The 18,422-nt window shown below is 45.7% G+C and overlaps 2 protein-coding genes across 3 annotated transcripts in view; one reads left to right on the top strand and one right to left on the bottom strand.

The window, feature by feature from the left end:
- The window catches only part of THADA (THADA armadillo repeat containing), a 579,731-nt gene extending 576,019 nt beyond the window's left edge, over nt 1–3,712 (bottom strand). Inside the window, exons 1-3 of the mRNA XM_044289288.1 lie at nt 3,578–3,712; nt 1,305–1,391; nt 254–348 (exon numbers count right to left, since the gene is read on the bottom strand). Of these exons, the coding sequence (XP_044145223.1) occupies nt 254–348; nt 1,305–1,380 (171 nt within the window). The 5' untranslated portion in view covers nt 1,381–1,391; nt 3,578–3,712. The remainder of the gene's footprint in view (nt 1–253; nt 349–1,304; nt 1,392–3,577) is intronic.
- Nucleotides 3,713–6,472: 2,760 nt separating this feature from the next.
- Nucleotides 6,473–18,422, top strand: part of PLEKHH2 (pleckstrin homology, MyTH4 and FERM domain containing H2) — a 144,345-nt gene continuing 132,395 nt past the window's right edge. For both annotated transcript variants that reach the window (XM_044290007.1, XM_044290006.1), the window contains exon 1: nt 6,473–6,866. The gene's annotated coding sequence lies outside the window, so the exon portion shown is untranslated. The remainder of the gene's footprint in view (nt 6,867–18,422) is intronic.

The following is an 18,422-nucleotide window of genomic DNA, read 5'->3' as shown; positions in this document are numbered from 1 at the left end:
TACAGGCTATAGCTACTAGAGAGGGGTCGTTGATCCAGGGAGTTATTCTGATTGGAGTCGGGAAGGAATTTTTTATTCCCCTAAAGTGGGGAAAATTGGCTTCTACCTCATACCAGCTCTGCAGGAAACAGGCTGAAATGGATGGATAAAAGTCTTTTTGGAGCCTAACAAACCATGTTATTACATTCACACCTTCTGAACTGTAAAGTGCTATGGAATAGATTGTCACAAATTATATTATTATGATTATTACCTTTTTGATACAGTGGATTTGCTGGACTCCATCTTGAAGCTGCAGACATTGGAGGAGCAGAGAAGGCAGGCCTTGTTCTGTGTCATCTGCAAAAGCTACAAGGGGCAGAATGTCATTTCTGCTGCACTATCAAAAACCCTATGAAATAAAAAGCAAAGTGGCTAAGGGAAACCTATGTTCACATGGTAAGGCTACTTTCACATCTGCGCTTTCCCTTTCCGCTATTCAGATCTGTCTAGGATCTCAATAGTTGGGGGGAAACGCTTGAACTGAACGAAGCAGAATGCATTCCTTTCCGTATGTCTGTATTTCCGTTTCGCAAAAAAATAGAACGTGTGCTATTATTGTCCACTTTACGGACAAGGATAGTACTTTTCTAAGAAGGGCCAGCTGTTTCATTACGTAAAATACGGAATGCACACGGATGTCATCCATATTTTGTGGACCGCAAAATACATACAGTCGCGTGCATGAGCCCTTAGGCATAGTTTGTTATTTCCAAAGTTCAAATTTGCCCAGAAATGGGAGGTGGTTTTTGAATTGCATATGTCTATCAGCTTATATGGGTATTGCCGCCCATAGGCTTCCAAGTATATACCGCACAGGGTGTCTCAGTATGGAATAGAGCAGCAAACTACACTGTTCCATAGAGCTGAAAACAGGCATAGGCACATACACCAGGCGCCTGTACAGCTTCCTTCAGGAGATGGAAATACCATAGATGCGTTTGATGTGTGTGCAGAGAACGTTCGCATGTTTCGGAACTGTGGCGCATATCAGGCCGCCTGTTCTTAAATGCAGCAGGCCGTGAAGGTCCAGACTCCTCCAGCTCACTTTTGGAAAAGTGGTAGGTGCGTGGGCAAAAAGAAAAAAGTCGCAAATTTTGATGCAAACCAGATTTTGAACCAAAAGTTACAGTCTTCAACCACAGTATCCAAATACATGAACGCTCCCAGAGCCAGACCCTCTCTCTCTCATAGAGGGGTCCCTATTACAACATATGCACAACCTCTAATAGGGTCGAAGCATTCTGCTCACTCTGTATACGCACTTTTAAGATATTGAACATTCGGACTATGAAGAGTTAACACGTCCACGCGGATCTCCTTTTTCTTCTTTACAACCATCTTGAAATGTCCTACAGGGAAAATAAAAATAAAAATCACCAGTTCATTAATATCCTGTGATTCCAATATCCTCAGCGAAACTGGTACTGTCTAAAGTACACAAGATTTCAGGTATTTGGAAGAATCTACGTGACCAGTTTATTAACAGGCGTGTCCTCTAGTGTGGGGGGAGCGCGCACGGGGTCCGCACTGAGGGAGAACAGGAGAGGTTTTCAGCTCTGCCCCCATCAAAGCTGGATTCCTGCACCCATTTGCTGCAGTCAGTGTAAGGGACACGGACCTCGGCTGGGTGCACGCCGCCATTTCCTATCCTTTCCTAATGTCCTATCCTTGGCTGCAAAATGGACAATTTACTTTATGGTACAAAAATACTTGAGTTGTAAGATATTCTCTTTACTACATTATATTGGCACCCCCTGGAGTTTAATCTGTAATGTACTGTCCAGCTACTGAGGTGGTCGCACATGCTCCGTTCCATCCTTCAACTGCCACCGGCTGTATATGCCGTTAGGCTGAATAAAATGGCCGTTGAAAACAGATAACCTGTCAGTTTTACATGACTATTTTGAATCGGTCTGTGCATCCATTTTCTGTTCGTCTACCCGCTTTAAACATCCGTTTCACACCTATTTCCACTTAAAAAAGGATGAATTTTATTGCCTTATTTTTTTAAATCCCAAATCCTGCAGTGCCCTCAGTATATAATATGCCCACAAGATTGTCCCAGGTATCTATAATGGCCCCCTCTCTATGGTGCCTTCAGTATCTACCGGAGTTATAAAAGGCGCCGGCCTCTCCAATACTTGATCTACCACCACTTCTAAATGTAAAGTAGCTTCCGAGCCGTCTTACATTTAGACCATTTTCTATACCTAAACCAGCAGTAGAAAATGATGAATGAGACGGGCATGCTGGTCTGTCCCCTTCCCCACCCACAAATTTAGACGTGGCATAACGAGGACGACACAGGCAGTGCAGTTGCGTAGTATCAGGATGATGGTGGGGATACAGGCAGCGCAGTATCAGGATGATGGTGGGATACAGGCAGCGCAGTATCAGGATGATGGTGGGATACAGGCAGTGTAGTTGCGTAGTATCAGGATGATGGTGGGATACAGGCAGTGTAGTTGCGTAGTATCAGGATGATGGTGGGATACAGGCAGTGTAGTTGCGTAGTATCAGGATGATGGTGGGATACAGGCAGTGTAGTTGCGTAGTATCAGGATGATGGTGGGATACAGGCAGTGTAGTTGCGTAGTATCAGGATGATGGTGGGATACAGGCAGTGTAGTTGCGTAGTATCAGGATGATGGTGGGATACAGGCAGTGTAGTTGCGTAGTATCAGGATGATGGTGGGATACAGGCAGTGTAGTTGCGTAGTATCAGGATGATGGTGGGATACAGGCAGTGTAGTTGCGTAGTATCAGGATGATGGTGGGATACAGGCAGTGTAGTTGCGTAGTATCAGGATGATGGTGGGATACAGGCAGTGTAGTTGCGTAGTATCAGGATGATGGTGGGATACAGGCAGTGTAGTTGCGTAGTATCAGGATGATGGTGGGATACAGGCAGTGTAGTTGCGTAGTATCAGGATGATGGTGGGATACAGGCAGTGTAGTTGCGTAGTATCAGGATGATGGTGGGATACAGGCAGTGTAGTTGCGTAGTATCAGGATGATGGTGGGATACAGGCAGTGTAGTTGCGTAGTATCAGGATGATGGGGGGGATACAGGCAGTGTAGTTGTGTAGTATCAGGATGATGGGGGGATACAGGCAGTGTAGTTGTGTAGTATCAGGATGATGGTGGGATACAGGCAGTGTAGTTGTGTAGTATCAGGATGATGGTGGGATACAGGCAGTGTAGTTGTGTAGTATCAGGATGATGGGGGGGATACAGGCAGTGTAGTTGTGTAGTATCAGGATGATGGGGGGATACAGGCAGTGTAGTTGTGTAGTATCAGGATGATGGGGGGGATACAGGCAGTCTAGTTGTGTAGTATCAGGGTGATGAGGATACAGGCAATGTAGTTATGTAGCTCCCGGCTAACATAGCATGCTGGGAGTTGTAGTACTTGGCACAGAGTGGCATCATAAACTACTAGTTTCTACATTGCAGTGAAACCAAGAATCCAGCATACATGAAAATCATCACATCCACATTGCGACAAACAGTAGCGTGCACACAGCTGCGTTACCTCAGCGTCACTGGCTTCTCTACCATGTGCAGGAAGTGTCCAGCCGGGCTCCAGGTAAATTACTACTTCCCGGGGCTACAATCACCGCCGAGCGATCCACCAACAGAGGTCAAAACGCTCTCCAGCTGCTGTGCGCGGCCATTTTGTTGAAGCTCACTTCCAAGTTAAAGTGAACGATGTGACGTCATTAAAATGTCTCCGAGATGGAGACGAAAATGGAGACAGGATAGCGGTATGCTGTTACAGCTGACAGATTATTAGAGCAGTAGCCATGTGGTGGTCGGGAGATGACAGCTCACGTTTTCTAGGTGCAATGTATTTAGGATAAATGTAATCAGACCCGTAGAGCTGGTTTCAGATTCTGACCTTGCTCCCCTTGAACATCCACAGTGCCCCTAATATTTCCACAGTGCCCTTTAAATAGAGCCTGTCAGCAACTAAAAAAAAAGATCATTCACAACACAAGGACACACAGGTGTGACTGCATTATGGCTCGGTTTTATATGTAGTGGTAATAGAGTGCCTTTATTTTGCTTCTGTTACCTTCAGTTTACTGTGGAGGCGCAGGGAGTTCTCGTCTGTCAAATCCATCAGAGCAAAATTGTGACATGCTGCATTGGATGTCGTATGATGGAGCCTGTATGACTGCGACTGTGTGCTGTATGACTGTGTATGTATACCGTATGATGGAGCCTGTATGACTAGGTATACCGTATGATGGAGTCTGTAAAACTGTGTATACCGTATGATGGAGCCTGTATGACTGAGCCTGTGTGCTGTATTACTATGTATACCGTATGATGGAGCCTGTATGACTGAGCCTGTGTGCTGTATTACTATGTATACTGTATGATGGAGCCTGTATGACTGAGCCTGTGTGCTGTATGACTGTGTATACCATATGATAGAGCCTGTATGACCGAGCCTGTGTGCTGTATGACTGTGTATACCGTATGATGAAGCCGGTATGACCAAGCCTGTGTGCTGTATGACTGTGTATGTATACCTTATGATAGAGCCTGTATGACCAAGCCTGTGTGCTGTATTACTATGTATACCGTATGATAGAGCCTGTATGACCGGGCCTGTGTGCTGTATTACTATGTATACCGTATGATAGAGCCTGTATGACCGAGCCTGTGTGCTGTATAACTGTGTATACCGTATGATGGAGCTTGTATGACCAAGCCTGTGTGCTGTATTACTATGTATACTGTATGATCGAGCATGTATTACTGAGCCTGTGTGCTGTATTGCTATGTAAACTTATGGAGCCTGTATGACTGAGCCTGTGTGTTTTATGACTGTGTATACCGTATGATGGAGCTTGTATGACCAAGCCTGTGTGCTGTATTACTATGTATACTGTATGATCGAGCATGTATTACTGAGCCTGTGTGCTGTATTGCTATGTAAACTTATGGAGCCTGTATGACTGAGCCTGTGTGTTTTATGACTGTGTATACCGTATGATTGAGCCTGTGTGCTGTATTACTATGTATACCGTATGATAGAGCCTGTATGACCGAGCCTGTATGCTGCATAACTGTGTATACCGTATGATGGAGCTTGTATGACCAAGCCTGTGTGCTGTATTACTATGTATACTGTATGATCGAGCATGTATTACTGAGCCTGTGTGCTGTATGACTGTGTATGTATACCGTATGATAGAGTCTGTATGACTGTGTATGTATACCGTATGATGGAGCCTGTATGACCAAGCCTGTGTGCTGTATTACTATGTAAACTGATGGAGCCTGTATGACCAAGCATGTGTGCTGTATTACTATGTATACCGTATGATGGATTCTGTACTCATTTTGAGCTAAAAATAATTTTTTCAATTGGTCTTTATCAAAAATATGGAACCTTTTTTCTGTACAGAGCTGAGATGCTGTAGTAGCTGCCTGTGGATTTTCTGTCTTTTTCGTCAGATGGGGAGCTGACGGGCTCCTTATCTCTGCTCTCTGACATTATAAACACTCATTATAGCGCAGTTCTTAAATTACTGATAAGAATGTTTCTTAAAGACTTTGTACATTAGGGATGAAACATCTGAAGTTGATTCGCGTAAAACTTCATTCTAATACAGTACGGAGCAGGAGCTCTGTACTTGTCACTTTGTGTGTCCAAGTCTCTTGCTCTTATGGTAATTTTTTGTATAACTTCATACAGATTTTCTGATATCATTATGGTAATCTGTCGATTCTTACTTCACTATTACCTTTCAATGATTGTTGTGTCTGTATTTTTTGGGTATATGCTTTAAACTTCTTTATTTGCATGAAGATGTATTGCATATTCTCTTTTGCTCAACATTCCTTGGTATATCTATGTAACATGAATGATGTACACCAGAGAAATTTTTTCTAGTACATGTTTATTTTTGGAAATATTTTCAATAAATAGACAATTGAAAAAAAAAAAAAAAATGTATTGGCTCAGATGAGCCGAAGTTATTGCTTCGTGAAGTCTCGCGAGACTTTGCGCAATAACTTCATAAATTCATTTGTACTGTAAAAAAAAACATTTCCCGAACTCGGGTTCGGTTCCAGGTGGTACCTTTTTCGTGGATGCCTTCCTGAGAAACAGCCATTCAAAATGACCCCTTTGAATTATATGGGTGCTTTTGGTCCGTAAATAATGGACGAAATAGGACATGTCCAACGTTTTGACAGCCCATAAAAAAAACTTCTGTGTGAATAGAAACATTGATCACAATAATATAAAAAAAATTAACGTACCCTTGAACCCGCGAGGAAAAATCGAAATGAGATGCAAATATATTTCATCACCACCAGATGGCGCCATAGGCAGCAAAAAGTTTTCCTTTCCCAGGACAAACTTTCAGAGCTTTTCTTTCTCCTGTTACATTGGGAAGTTGAATGCGTTTCGCTGCTGTACTTTCTGCCTCCCTGTCCTGCTGTCTGTTCTGTACAGAAGATCTTAATAGGGAAAAGGTTTCCAGTGACAGCACTTTCTTTCCATGAAGATAAAGCCTGACTTCTGTCTAAATTCCACTTTGACAAGTTTTTTCCTTTTCTGCCGGCGTCCCCCCCCCATCAGGCTGCTGTGATGCACCCCCCTTGCTAGTGTGTCTCAGGGGGAGGGCTTCCCATTAAAATGTGAATCACTAGGCTCCTTCTGTATCCCCTGCCTACTCCTTGCTGTGCTGCCTGCTTTCACTGGACACGTTTTTTCAGCGCTGGATTCTTAGGATTTATTTTCCGGAGGATCCACAAGACACTGGGATTTGGCCGCTGCATTGTCTGAACCTCGCTCCCAGGTACGTCATTTTTTTTATATTACTTGAAATTTGCAAAGGTTCACTGGGGAGGTGCAATGGTAAAATGACATTTCTTCTGCGGGTCACCCTAATACCCCGCTTATTAATACTAAGAGCGCGGTTATTTTTTTGTGTGGAATTATCGCCAAAATTTTTTCGCCCAGATGTAGTGGAGTTGAACCAAGGAAACGTATTGCAGGAAATATTCTGATATTAAAAAACTAAAGGTTAATCACCTCCTAAATCCCCCGTCATTCCAGCACTTATGCTTTCCTGGTGCGATGACATGCCAATACGTCCACGTGAACGCTGTGGTCACTGAGTGGTGGTGAGGTGAGCCTGTGCGGCCTGAGACCACTGAGGACAGCAATAGGCTTCAGCGGTCCGATGGATGTACGGCATGTCGCCAGGAAAATAAATTGGGAGACCACTGGAGCGGCGGGGAATTTATCCCATGTATTCGATTTCATTCATTAAACTCTATGACAACTCCTTTAGGGTCCATTCACACGTCCGTAAGTGTTTTGCGGATCCGCAAAACACGGACACCTGCAATGTGTGATCCGCAATTTGCGGACCGCACATCACAGACACTGTAATAGAAAATGCCTTTTCTGGTTCGCAATTGCGGACAAGAATAGGACATGTTCGATTTTTTTTAGGAACAGAATTGCGGATCCCGAAAAAACAGATGTGGATCCCGAAAATGCGGATTCGCATCCGTTCCAGCCCCATTGAAAGTAAATGGGTCCGCAAATTACGGAACTAATGCGTACCCAAATTACGGACGTGTGAATGGACCCTTAAAGTGTTCAATATTCATGGCCTGTCCTCAGGATGGGGGTCTGACTCCAGGTATCAGCTGTTTAAGGGTCCATTCACACATCCGTGGTGTGTTGCGGATCCGCAACACACCCGGCCGGCACCCCCTTTAGAAATGCCTATTCTTGTCCGCAGCTGCAGACAAGAATAGGACATGTTCTATCTTTTGCGGAGCTGCGGATCGGAAGTTCGTGGCCGAAACCCGGAAGTTCGGGGCCGCGCTCCGCAAATGCGGAAGCGGAGAGCACATAGTGTGCTCTCCGCTTCACGTCCAGGCCCATAGAGAATGAATGGGTCCGCGGAATGGGTGCGGACCCTTTGCGGACGTGTGAATGGGGCCTAAAGGGCGCCGCTGCCTCCTCTCAGCTCACCAAGCACAGCGTCGTCCATTGCATAGCGGCTGTGCTTGCTGTTCCTTGAATGGGACTGGGCTAAGCCTAAGGCTACACGGAGACATGTGTCGCGCAACTTCTTATCGCTGAAAAGTTGCGCAACATTTTTTGTAATCATAGTCAATGGTATCGCAAAGCAACATCCGACTTGGATGAATTTGTTGCGACTGTTGCGTGTTAGTCGCAGCCAAGTGAATATCGCATTGTGACACCATTGACAATCATGACAAAAAATGCTGCGCTATTTTTCCGTTGTCAAGAAGTCGTGTGACGCATGTCGCTGTGTAGCTGTACCTTAAGGTCTCTTTTACACAAGACAGTTTTCCGTCAGGGTGCGATGCGTGGAGGAAACGCACAGCACCCGCACTGAATGCTGACCCATTCATTTTAATGGGTCTGTGCACATGAGAGCGTTATTTTTCACGCATCATTTCTGCGTTCAGGAAAAATCGCTGCATGTTCTATATTCTGCGTTTTTCATGCAGCCCTGGTTCCATAGAAGTGAATGGGGCTTGCGTGAAAAACTGAATGCAATGCGTTTTTCACTGATGGTTGCACTTGCTAGGAGATGTAGATTGTTATCCCGTAAAAAAACGCATCAAAAACGGATTGCACCCCCGCGGGAAAAACTAAAAACACTGAACGCAATCGCAGACAAAACTGACTGAACGTGTGTGAAAACCATCAGGTTTTTTCTTGACCAGACCCTGAGAGAATGCGTAACGCTCTGTGAAAGAGGCCTACGGCGTGTGACTGATGAAGGCGACAGTCACTGTGGACTTCACGAAGCATCATCAGATAGGACATCAGTATTAAACACCCAGACAACCCCTCTAATATATTTGGGGGATTTGGTACTAGTCTGGGGCTACACGGTGACTTTGGCAGATACACAGCAACCAAAGATTGGAGCGTCGCGATTTAACTTTAATGTATATTGCGCCATAATTAAGGTAAAAGGAGGTGCGTTGTGACCCGTAACCTGACTGTCGTAATAAATCCAAACCTGCAGCTGTCGCAACCTACGGATCACAATTCACCCCAATCACTTTCATTATGGTGCAATATACATCGCAGTAAAATCATGGCGCTGCAACCTTTGGCCGCGTGGCAGCGATCACGGTGTAGCCCCAGCCTTAGGGCTTATTCACATGACCATAGGCCACCCCTGCTACAAATTGCGGTCCGCAATGCACGGGCAGCGCCCGTGTGAATCCCTTATTGTGGCACTGACCTATTGACTGAGGTCAGATGAGCGTTCAGCCTTTCCGTTCTTCTGCTCCGTTTTAGGCACATAACTGAACAGACCCTATAGACCCTATAGACTGTAATGGGTGCCATAAGTTTCCACTCAAAGGAAGATTTTTGAAGTGGAGACAAAAAGTTGTGTGGGGTCCGTTTGGCTCATTTATGTTCCTATAACGGAGGAGAAGAACGGAAAGGCTGAACGCTGACGTTGATTCGGCCTTAAATGTGTCCGTGATCCACAACATACGGCAAAAGAAAGGACTTGTCTTATCTTTTGCGGTGCAGAGGCACAGACCCAAAAGCCGGCGGAAGTGCTTCCATAGGTTTTCCGATTGCTGCCTTCTCTCCGCACCGTGCCGTATCTTGCAGATTGCGGACCCATTAAAGTCAACTGCTCTTTGAGGTCCGCAATACGGCACTGGACAGCCTACGTCGTGTGATCGAGCCCTTTGTGCAGACAAAGACAACAGTCCGCATCTCGCTTCAATGGGGCCGCAAAAGATGCGTACAGCACATTCTGTGCTGTCCGCATCTGTACTGCATGTCCTTTCTGCGGCACCTGCAACAAAAATTAGAACATATCCTGATCTTGTCCATATTACGGAAAAGGATAGGACAGTTCTATAGAAGGCAGGACGTTACGTTCCGCAAAATGCGGAACCTATACGGGAAGTATCCGTGTTTTGTGGACCGCAAAAAAAGGCTACAGCCGTGTGCATGAGCCCTTAAAGGTCTAGCCTGTAGATATTCATGCTAGGATTTTGACCTACTCTACCTAGCTGGTGTCCTGACTTAGGGCTCATGCACACGACCGTTGTAGTTTTGCGGTCCATTTTTTCACGGATCCGTTGTTCCGTATCTGAGGTTTTTTTTTCTACTCTGATTTAAGTCCTCTGCCGTTCCGTTATTGCACAAAACATATCCGTATGGTTTCTGTATTTGATTCTTTTTTTGCAGATCTTATACAGAAACAGTAACTTATTAGTCACCAAACACATGAGCAATATGGGCTGGGCATAGCATTTCTACAGTATGGATCCGCGAAATACGGTTGACATACGGATGTGTTCCGTGTGCGTTCCGTATTTTTTGCGGACCCTCTGACTTGAATGAGGCCTCGGACCGTGATTTGCGGACAATAAGGCCTCATGCAGACCGTGCCTTTTTTTTTGGTCCGCAAACCGCGGATCCACAAAAAATGGAAGCCGCCCGCGTGCCTTCCGCAATTTGCGGAACAGAACGGGCGGCCCATTGTAGACATGCCTATTCTTGTCCGCAAAACGGACAAGAATAGGGCATGCTATATTTTTTTTGCGGGGCCACGGAACGGTGCAACGGATGCAGACAGCACGCGGAGTGCTGTCCGCATCTTTTGCGGCCCCATTGAAGTGAATGGGTCCGCATCTGAGCCACAAAAACGGCGGCTCGGATGCGGACCCAAACAACGGCCGTGTGCTTGAGGCCTAATAGAACATGCACTACTTTTTTGCGGAACGGAAATACGGAAACGGAATGCACACAGAGTACCTTCCGTTGTTTCTGTGGACCTATTGAAGGGAATGGTTCCGCATACAGTCCGCAAAAAAACTGAAGCGGAAAGAAAATACGTTCGTGTGCATGAGCCCTTACTATTACTAAACAGAGCTGTTGAAATTTAGGGAAGAATTGGTGCAGTTCACTGACTGGTGTCATTATTATACCATAATCAAGAACATAATTATTCGATATCTCATCGTAATCAATAATATATATTTTTTTTGTATTACATATTACAAAACACTGGGAGTAATACTGATCTATGCTTATGGCTAGGGATGAGCGAACTTCATATTTTGAAGTTCGTGTTCGGGTCGGGGTATATGCTGAATTGCGTTATGGATTCCTTTACCACGGACCATAACGCAATTCCATGACGAAATGCATAACGGAATTCTAGGACGGAATGTATAACGGAATGCCTTTAGAGGCATTCAATTACTCGTTCCGTCATAATAGAGGTCTATGGTCTGCATAACAGATCCATCCGGTTTCCGTTATGCAGGAGAGGACTCCAGCATCTCTAAGTCTACCTGCGCCCGTGTGCGGGTATCCTAAGGGTATGGCCACGTGTAGCGTAAATGCTGCGGATCCTCTAGAGCAGAATTGCATGGAAATAATCTGTAGTATTTACAGAAGTGGAGGAGAATCTAGAAATCTCATCCACATGAGGTGGAAAAAAAACTAAACCCTGCAGCATACTGTAAATGACTTGCGCTGCGGGTGTTCAGTCCACAGCATGTCAACTTATGCTTTGGGTTTTACCCACGGCTTTCAACATTTGCAGTACATGTACGGACTCAAACACCTATGGCCGTGTGCATGAGCCCTAAATGTGATATTTTTGCAAGCGGCAGATTTCAGCCAGACACGCAGACAATTAGCAGCGGACTCCCTGCATGTATCGCCGTATACACACATGTACAGTATATTACACACTCAGAATCAGTAACCAAATAAATGAATATGTAACGTGGAGCTAGAGGGGAAACTCTCGTCACCTTTGTCCCAGACATGCTTGGCTGCCGCTGGTCCATGGGGTATGGGTACATAATAATCTGATGTTCTCAGCGTTAAATAATCCTGGGAGCATCAGGTACATATGCACCGGCCCGACGGCCACAGCTGCCCTCCTGAACTCAACTGTATCACCGTCATCAGGACAGCGATGCAGATGAATACTGCAGCGAGGGTGGTAGTATTTTGTGCTGCACTATGATATTTGGTTCTGCTGGGTCGGCACTTTGTGCTGCACTATGGTATTGCAGGCCCCGCCTACTTGTATTGTCCCGCCTTCTGTCAATTTAGACCCGTCCACAACGTGGGGCAACTTTTAGTTTTTTTTCCAGGGCAACTTTAATTTGCCAGTCCGCCCCTGCTTGTCTGCAAAATGGACAAGAATAGGACATGTACAGTCGTGGCCAAAAGTTTTGAGAATGACACAAATATTAGTTTTCACAAAGTTTGCTGCTAAACTGCTTTTAGATCTTTGTTTCAGTTGTTTCTGTGATGTAGTGAAATATAATTACACGCACTTCATACGTTTCAAAGGCTTTTATCGACAATTACATGACATTTATGCAAAGAGTCAGTATTTGCAGTGTTGGCCCTTCTTTTTCAGGACATCTGCAATTCGACTGGGCATGCTCTCAATCAACTTCTGGGGCAATTCCTGACTGATAGCGACTAGAGATGAGCGAACTTCTGTTTTAAGTTCGGCGTCTAAAGTTCGGGGGCGGGTTAGCGGAGAATCCCGATCTGGAACCGGATATGGATTCCGACTTCCGTTGTGGTCCGTGGTAGCGGAATCAATAATGGCCGATTATTGATTCCGCTACCACGGACCACAACGGAAGTCGGAATCCATATCCGGTTCCAGATCGGGATTCTCCGCTAACCCGCCCCCGAACTTTAGACGCCGAACTTAAAACAGAAGTTCGCTCATCTCTAATAGCGACCCATTCTTTCATCATCACTTCTTGGAGTTTGTCAGAATTAGTGGGTTTTTGTTTGTCCACCCGCCTCTTGAGGATTGACCACAAGTTCTCAATGGGATTAAGATCTGAGGAGTTTCCAGGCCATGGACCCAAAATGTCAACGTTTTGGTCCCCGAGCCACTTAGTTATCACTTTTGCCTTATGGCACGGTGCTCCATCGTGCTGGAAAATGCATTGTTCTTCACCAAACTGTTGTTGGATTGTTGGAAGAAGTTGCTGTTGGAGGGTGTTTTGGTACCATTCTTTATTCATGGCTGTGTTTTTGGGCAAAATTGTGAGTGAGCCCACTCCCTTGGATGAGAAGCAACCCCACACATGAATGGTCTCAGGAGGCTTTACTGTTGGCATGACACAGGACTGATGGTAGCGCTCACCTTTTCTTCTCCGGACAAGCCTTTTTTCTGATGCCCAAACAATCGGAAAGAGGCTTCATCGGAGAATATGACTTTGCCCCAGTCCTCAGCAGTCCATTCACCATATTTTCTGTAGAAGATCAATCTGTCCCTGATGTTTTTTTTGGAGAGAAGTGACTTCTTTGCTGCCCTTCTTGACACCAGGCCATCTTCCAAAAGTCTTCGCCTCACTGTGCGTGCAGATGCGCTAACACCTGCCTGCTGCCATTCCTGAGCAAGCTCTGCACTGGTGGCACTCCGATCCCGCAGCTGAATCCTCTTTAGGAGACGATCCTGGCGCTTGCTGGACTTTCTTGGACGCCCGAAAGCCTTCTTAACAAGAATTGAACCTCTTTCCTTGAAGTTCTTGATGAGCCTATAAATTGTTGATTGAGGTGCAATCTTAGTAGCCACAATATCCTTGCCTGTGAAGCCATTTTTATGCAACGCAATGATGGCTGCACGCGTTTCTTTGCAGGTCACCATGGTTAACAATGGAAGAACAATGATTTCAAGCATCGCCCTCCTTTTAACAGGTCAAGTCTGCCATTTTAACCCAATCAGCCTGACATAATGATCTCCAGCCTTGTACTCGTCAACATTCTCACCTGAGTTAACAAGACGATTACTGAAATGATCTCAGCAGGTCCTTTAATGACAGCAATGAAATGCAGTGGAAAGGTATTTTTGGGATTAAGTTAATTTTCATGGCAAAGAAGGACTATGCAATTCATCTGATCACTCTTCATAACATTCTGGAGTATATGCAAATTGCTATTATAAAAACTTAAGCAGCAACTTTTCCAATTTCCAATATTTATGTAATTCTCAAAACTTTTGACCACGACTGTACTATAATTTGCGGAAGAGCCGCAAGGATGCGGACAGCACACTGATGACGTCCATGTCAAGGCCCCTTTCACAAGAGCGAGTTTTCCACGCGGGTGCCATGTGTGACGTGAACACATAGCACCCGCACTGAATCCTGACCCAGTGATTTCAATGGGTCTGTGCATATCAGCGGGTTTTTTTCACGCATCATTTCTGCGTTGCGTGAAAATGCAGCATGTTCTATATATTCTGCGTTTTTCATGCAGCCCTGGCCCCATAGAAGTGAATGGGGCTCCAGTGAAAAACGCATTGCATCCGCAAGCTGGTGCGGATGCAATGCATTTCTCAATGATGGTTGCTAGGAGATGTTGTTTGTAAACCTTCAGGTGTTTTTTTCACACGCATTAAAAAACGCATCAAAACGCATTGCACCCACGCAGAAAAAACTGAACGCAATCGCAGACAAAACTGACTGAACTTGCTTGCAAAATGGTTTGAGTTTCACTGAACGCATCCAGAGCCAATCCGTATCGTTTGTGTTAAAGGGACCTAAGGCGTCATGCACACCAACGTATTTTCTTTCAATGTCCATTCCGTTTTTTGTTTTGTTTTTTGCTGACCGTATATGCAACAAAAAACTGTGCATCCCGCTTCCGTATGTCCGTTCCACAAAAATATAGAACATGTCCTATTGTCCGCATTATGGACCAGGATAGTACTGTTCTATTAGGGGCCAGCTGTTTCATTCCTCAAAATACGGCATGCACACGGAAGTCATTCGTGTTTTTTGAAGATCCGATTTTGCGGAGCGCGAAATACATACGGTCGTGTGCATGAGGCCTAAAAGAGAACGAAAAATAGCAGATGGTTCAGACTGGTAGAACTGGCCATCAAATACTTAACGGTAAAAGGCGGATTTAGGTTTAGCGGCTCTGTGACTAATCGCGCGGCAGCTGTTTTCTCACTCTGGGTTCATTGACTCATTTACTCTAATTCACCATAAATTTGTCCAAATCTCCAGCAAAATCATATGCTGTAACAACACCTGGCAACTGCAAGGATCTCCCAAGCCGCCTAATGGAAAATAACGAGCAGCAGTTCTCCGTTTTACAAGCCTTGACCGCAATGAAACAGCAGATTAAACAAGCTGTATACGTTTTTTTTAATTGCACGGCCAAATCCAGAGCCTTTGTTCATTATGAGGAATGTGACCCGTGTCGGCCATTGTGAACTCATGGTTTTTATACGTATGGATATGTTTGGATTTCACATATGTTTTCCTAAGGCCTCATGCACACGACCGTTGTTTTATTCCGTGTCCGTTGGGCCGTTTTTTCGTGATTTTCTGCGCACCCATTGACTTTCAATGGGTCCGTTGAAAACTCGGCTAATGCACCGTTTGTCATCCGCGTCCGTGATCTGTGGTTCCAGTCCGTCAAAAAAAGTAACCTGTCCTATTATTTTCGTGGAAAACGGTTCGCGGACCCATTTAAGTAATGGGACCGCTAAAAAACACGGGGGGACACACAAGATTGTCATCCGCGTCCTTTTTATTCCTATCATTTGCATGGCAAACCTGTCTTAGATTTTTTTTTAACTTTCCTTCATGTCTGGTGATCCTCCAAAAATAAAGGAAGACACACGGAAACAAAAACGGATCACAGAACAACGGAACCCCATTTTGCGGAACGGAACACAACAACGGTCGTGTGCATGAGGCCTAAGGGATAATGTAAGCGTCTTATAGTCAGAGGACAATCACTAGGATGAGGGAAGAGAAGAGCTAACATAGGGGCGGATGGGCCATAGACCCCACAGGGAAATGTCCTGGTGGGCCGATACCCAGGGGGCCACCCAAGCCCTCCTCACTGCTGCTGACGGGGTACATAAAGATCTGATGTTCTCAGCATTAATGAATGCTGAGGCAGTATATTGTGAAGCACTGTGGTATTTAGTTCTTCTGAGGTAGTATATTGTGCTGCACTGTGGTATTTGGTTCTGCTGGGGCAGTATATTGTGAAGCACTGTGGTATTTGGTTCTTCTGAGGCAGTATATTGTGCAGCACTGTGGTATTTAGTTCTGCTGAGGTAGTATATTGTGCTGCACTGTGGTATTTGGTTCTGCTGGGGCAGTATATTGTGCAGCACTGTGGTATTTGGTTCTGCTGGGGCAGTATATTGTGCAGCACTGTGGTATTTGGTTCTGCTAAGTCAGTATACTGTGCAGCACTGTGGCATTTGGTTCTGCTAAGGCTGCTTTCACACTAGCGTTCACTGGTCCGCTCGTGAGCTCCGTTTGAAGGAGCTCACGAGCGGACCCGAACGCAGCCGTCCAGCCCTGATGCAGTCTGAATGGAGGCGGATCCGCTCAGACTGCATCAGTCTGGCGGCGTTCAGCCTCCGCTCCGCTCGCCTCCGCACGGACAGGCGGACAGCTGAACGCTGCTTGCAGCGTTCGGGTGTCCGCCTGGCCGTGCGGAGGCGTGCGGATCCGTGCGGATCCGTCCAGACTTTCAATGTAAGTCAATGGGGACGGATCCGTTTGAAGATGCCACAATGTGGCTCAATCTTCAAGCGGATCCGTCCCCCATTGACTTTACATTAAAAGTCTGGACGGATCCGTCCGAGGCTATTTTCACACTTAGTTGTTCTATGCTAAAAATAATGCAGACGGATCCGTTCTGAACGGAGCCTCCGTCTGCATTATTATGAGCGGATCCGTTCAGAACGGATCCGCCCGAACGCTAGTGTGAAAGTAGCCTAAGTCAGTATACTGTGCAGCACTGTGGTATGTGGTTCTGCTGAGGCAGTATACTGTGCAGCACTGTGGTATTCGCTTCTGCTGAGGCAGTATATTGTGCAGCACTGTGGTATGTGGTTCTGCTGAGGCAGTATACTGTGCAGCACTGTGGTATGTGGTTCTGCTGAGGCAGTATACTGTGCAGCACTGTGGTATTCGCTTCTGCTGAGGCAGTATATTGTGCAGCACTGTGGTATGTGGTTCTGCTGAGGCGGTATATTGTGCAGCACTGTGGTATTTGGTTCTGCTGGGGCAGTATATTATGCTGCACTGTGGTATCTGGTTCTGCTGGGGCAGTATATTGTGCAGCACTGTGGTATTTAGTCCTGCCGAGGCAGTATATTGTGCAGCACTGTGGTATGTGGTTCTGCTGGGGCAGTATATTGTGCAGCACTGTGGTATGTGGTTCTGCCGAGGCAGTATACTGTGCAGCACTGTGCTATTTGGTTCTCTTGGGGCAGTATATTGTGCAGCACTGTGGTATGTGGTTCTGCTGGGGCAGTATATTGTGCAGCACTGTGGTATGTGGTTCTGCTGGGGCAGTATACTGTGCAGCACTGTGGTATTCAGTTCTGCTGAGGCAGTATATTGTGCAGCACTATGGTATGTGGTTCTGCTGAGGCAGTATATTGTGCTGCACTGTGGTATGTGGTTCTGCTGGGGCAGTATATTGTGCAGCACTATGGTATTTGGTTCTCTTGGGGCAGTATATTGTGCAGCACTGTTCTATTTGGTTCTCTTGGGGCAGTATATTGTGCAGCACTGTGGTATTCAGTTCTGCTGAGGCAGTATATTGTGCAGCACTGTGGTATTCACTTCTGCTGAGGCAGTATATTGTGCAGCACTGTGGTATGTGGTTCTGCTGGGGCAGTATATTGTGCAGCACTGTGGTATTCAGTTCTGCTGAGGCAGTATATTGTGCTGCACTGTGGTATGTGGTTCTGCTGAGGCAGTATATTGTGCAGCACTGTGGTATGTGGTTCTGCTGGGGCAGTATATTGTGCAGCACTGTGGTATGTGGTTCTGCTGGGGCAGTATATTGTGCAGCACTGTGGTATGTGGTTCTGCTGAGGCAGTATATTGTGCAGCACTGTGGTATTTGGTTCTGCTGGGGCAGTATATTGTGCTGCACTATGGTATTTGGTTCTGCTGGAGCAGTATATTGTGCAGCACTGTGGTATTTGGTTCTGCTGAGGCGGTACAGTATATTGTGCAGCGCTGTGGCATTTGGTTCTACTGCGGTGATATTTTGTTCTGCACTACAGTATTGCTGGACGCGCCTACTCCTGGTATCCCTGCCTAGGACATGTACTATAATTTGTGGAACAGATGCGGACAGCACACTGATGACGTCCATATGCAATGAACAAAAAAAATGCGGATTGGACGTGGACCAAAAAAATACATTTGTGTGACTGTAGGCTAAGCCTCGTGCACACAAACTTTTTTTCTTTCCGTGTCCGTTCCTTTTCTTTTTGCGGACCGTATACAAAACTATTCATTCTAATGGGTCGGCAAAAAACACGGAAGTTACTCTG

This window comes from Bufo gargarizans, chromosome 4 (genome assembly GCF_014858855.1).
Source record: "Bufo gargarizans isolate SCDJY-AF-19 chromosome 4, ASM1485885v1, whole genome shotgun sequence".
NCBI classification, from domain to species: domain Eukaryota; kingdom Metazoa; phylum Chordata; class Amphibia; order Anura; family Bufonidae; genus Bufo; species Bufo gargarizans.
Note: the sequence above shows the minus strand (reverse complement) of the source record. Positions and strands in the feature narration are given on the sequence as shown.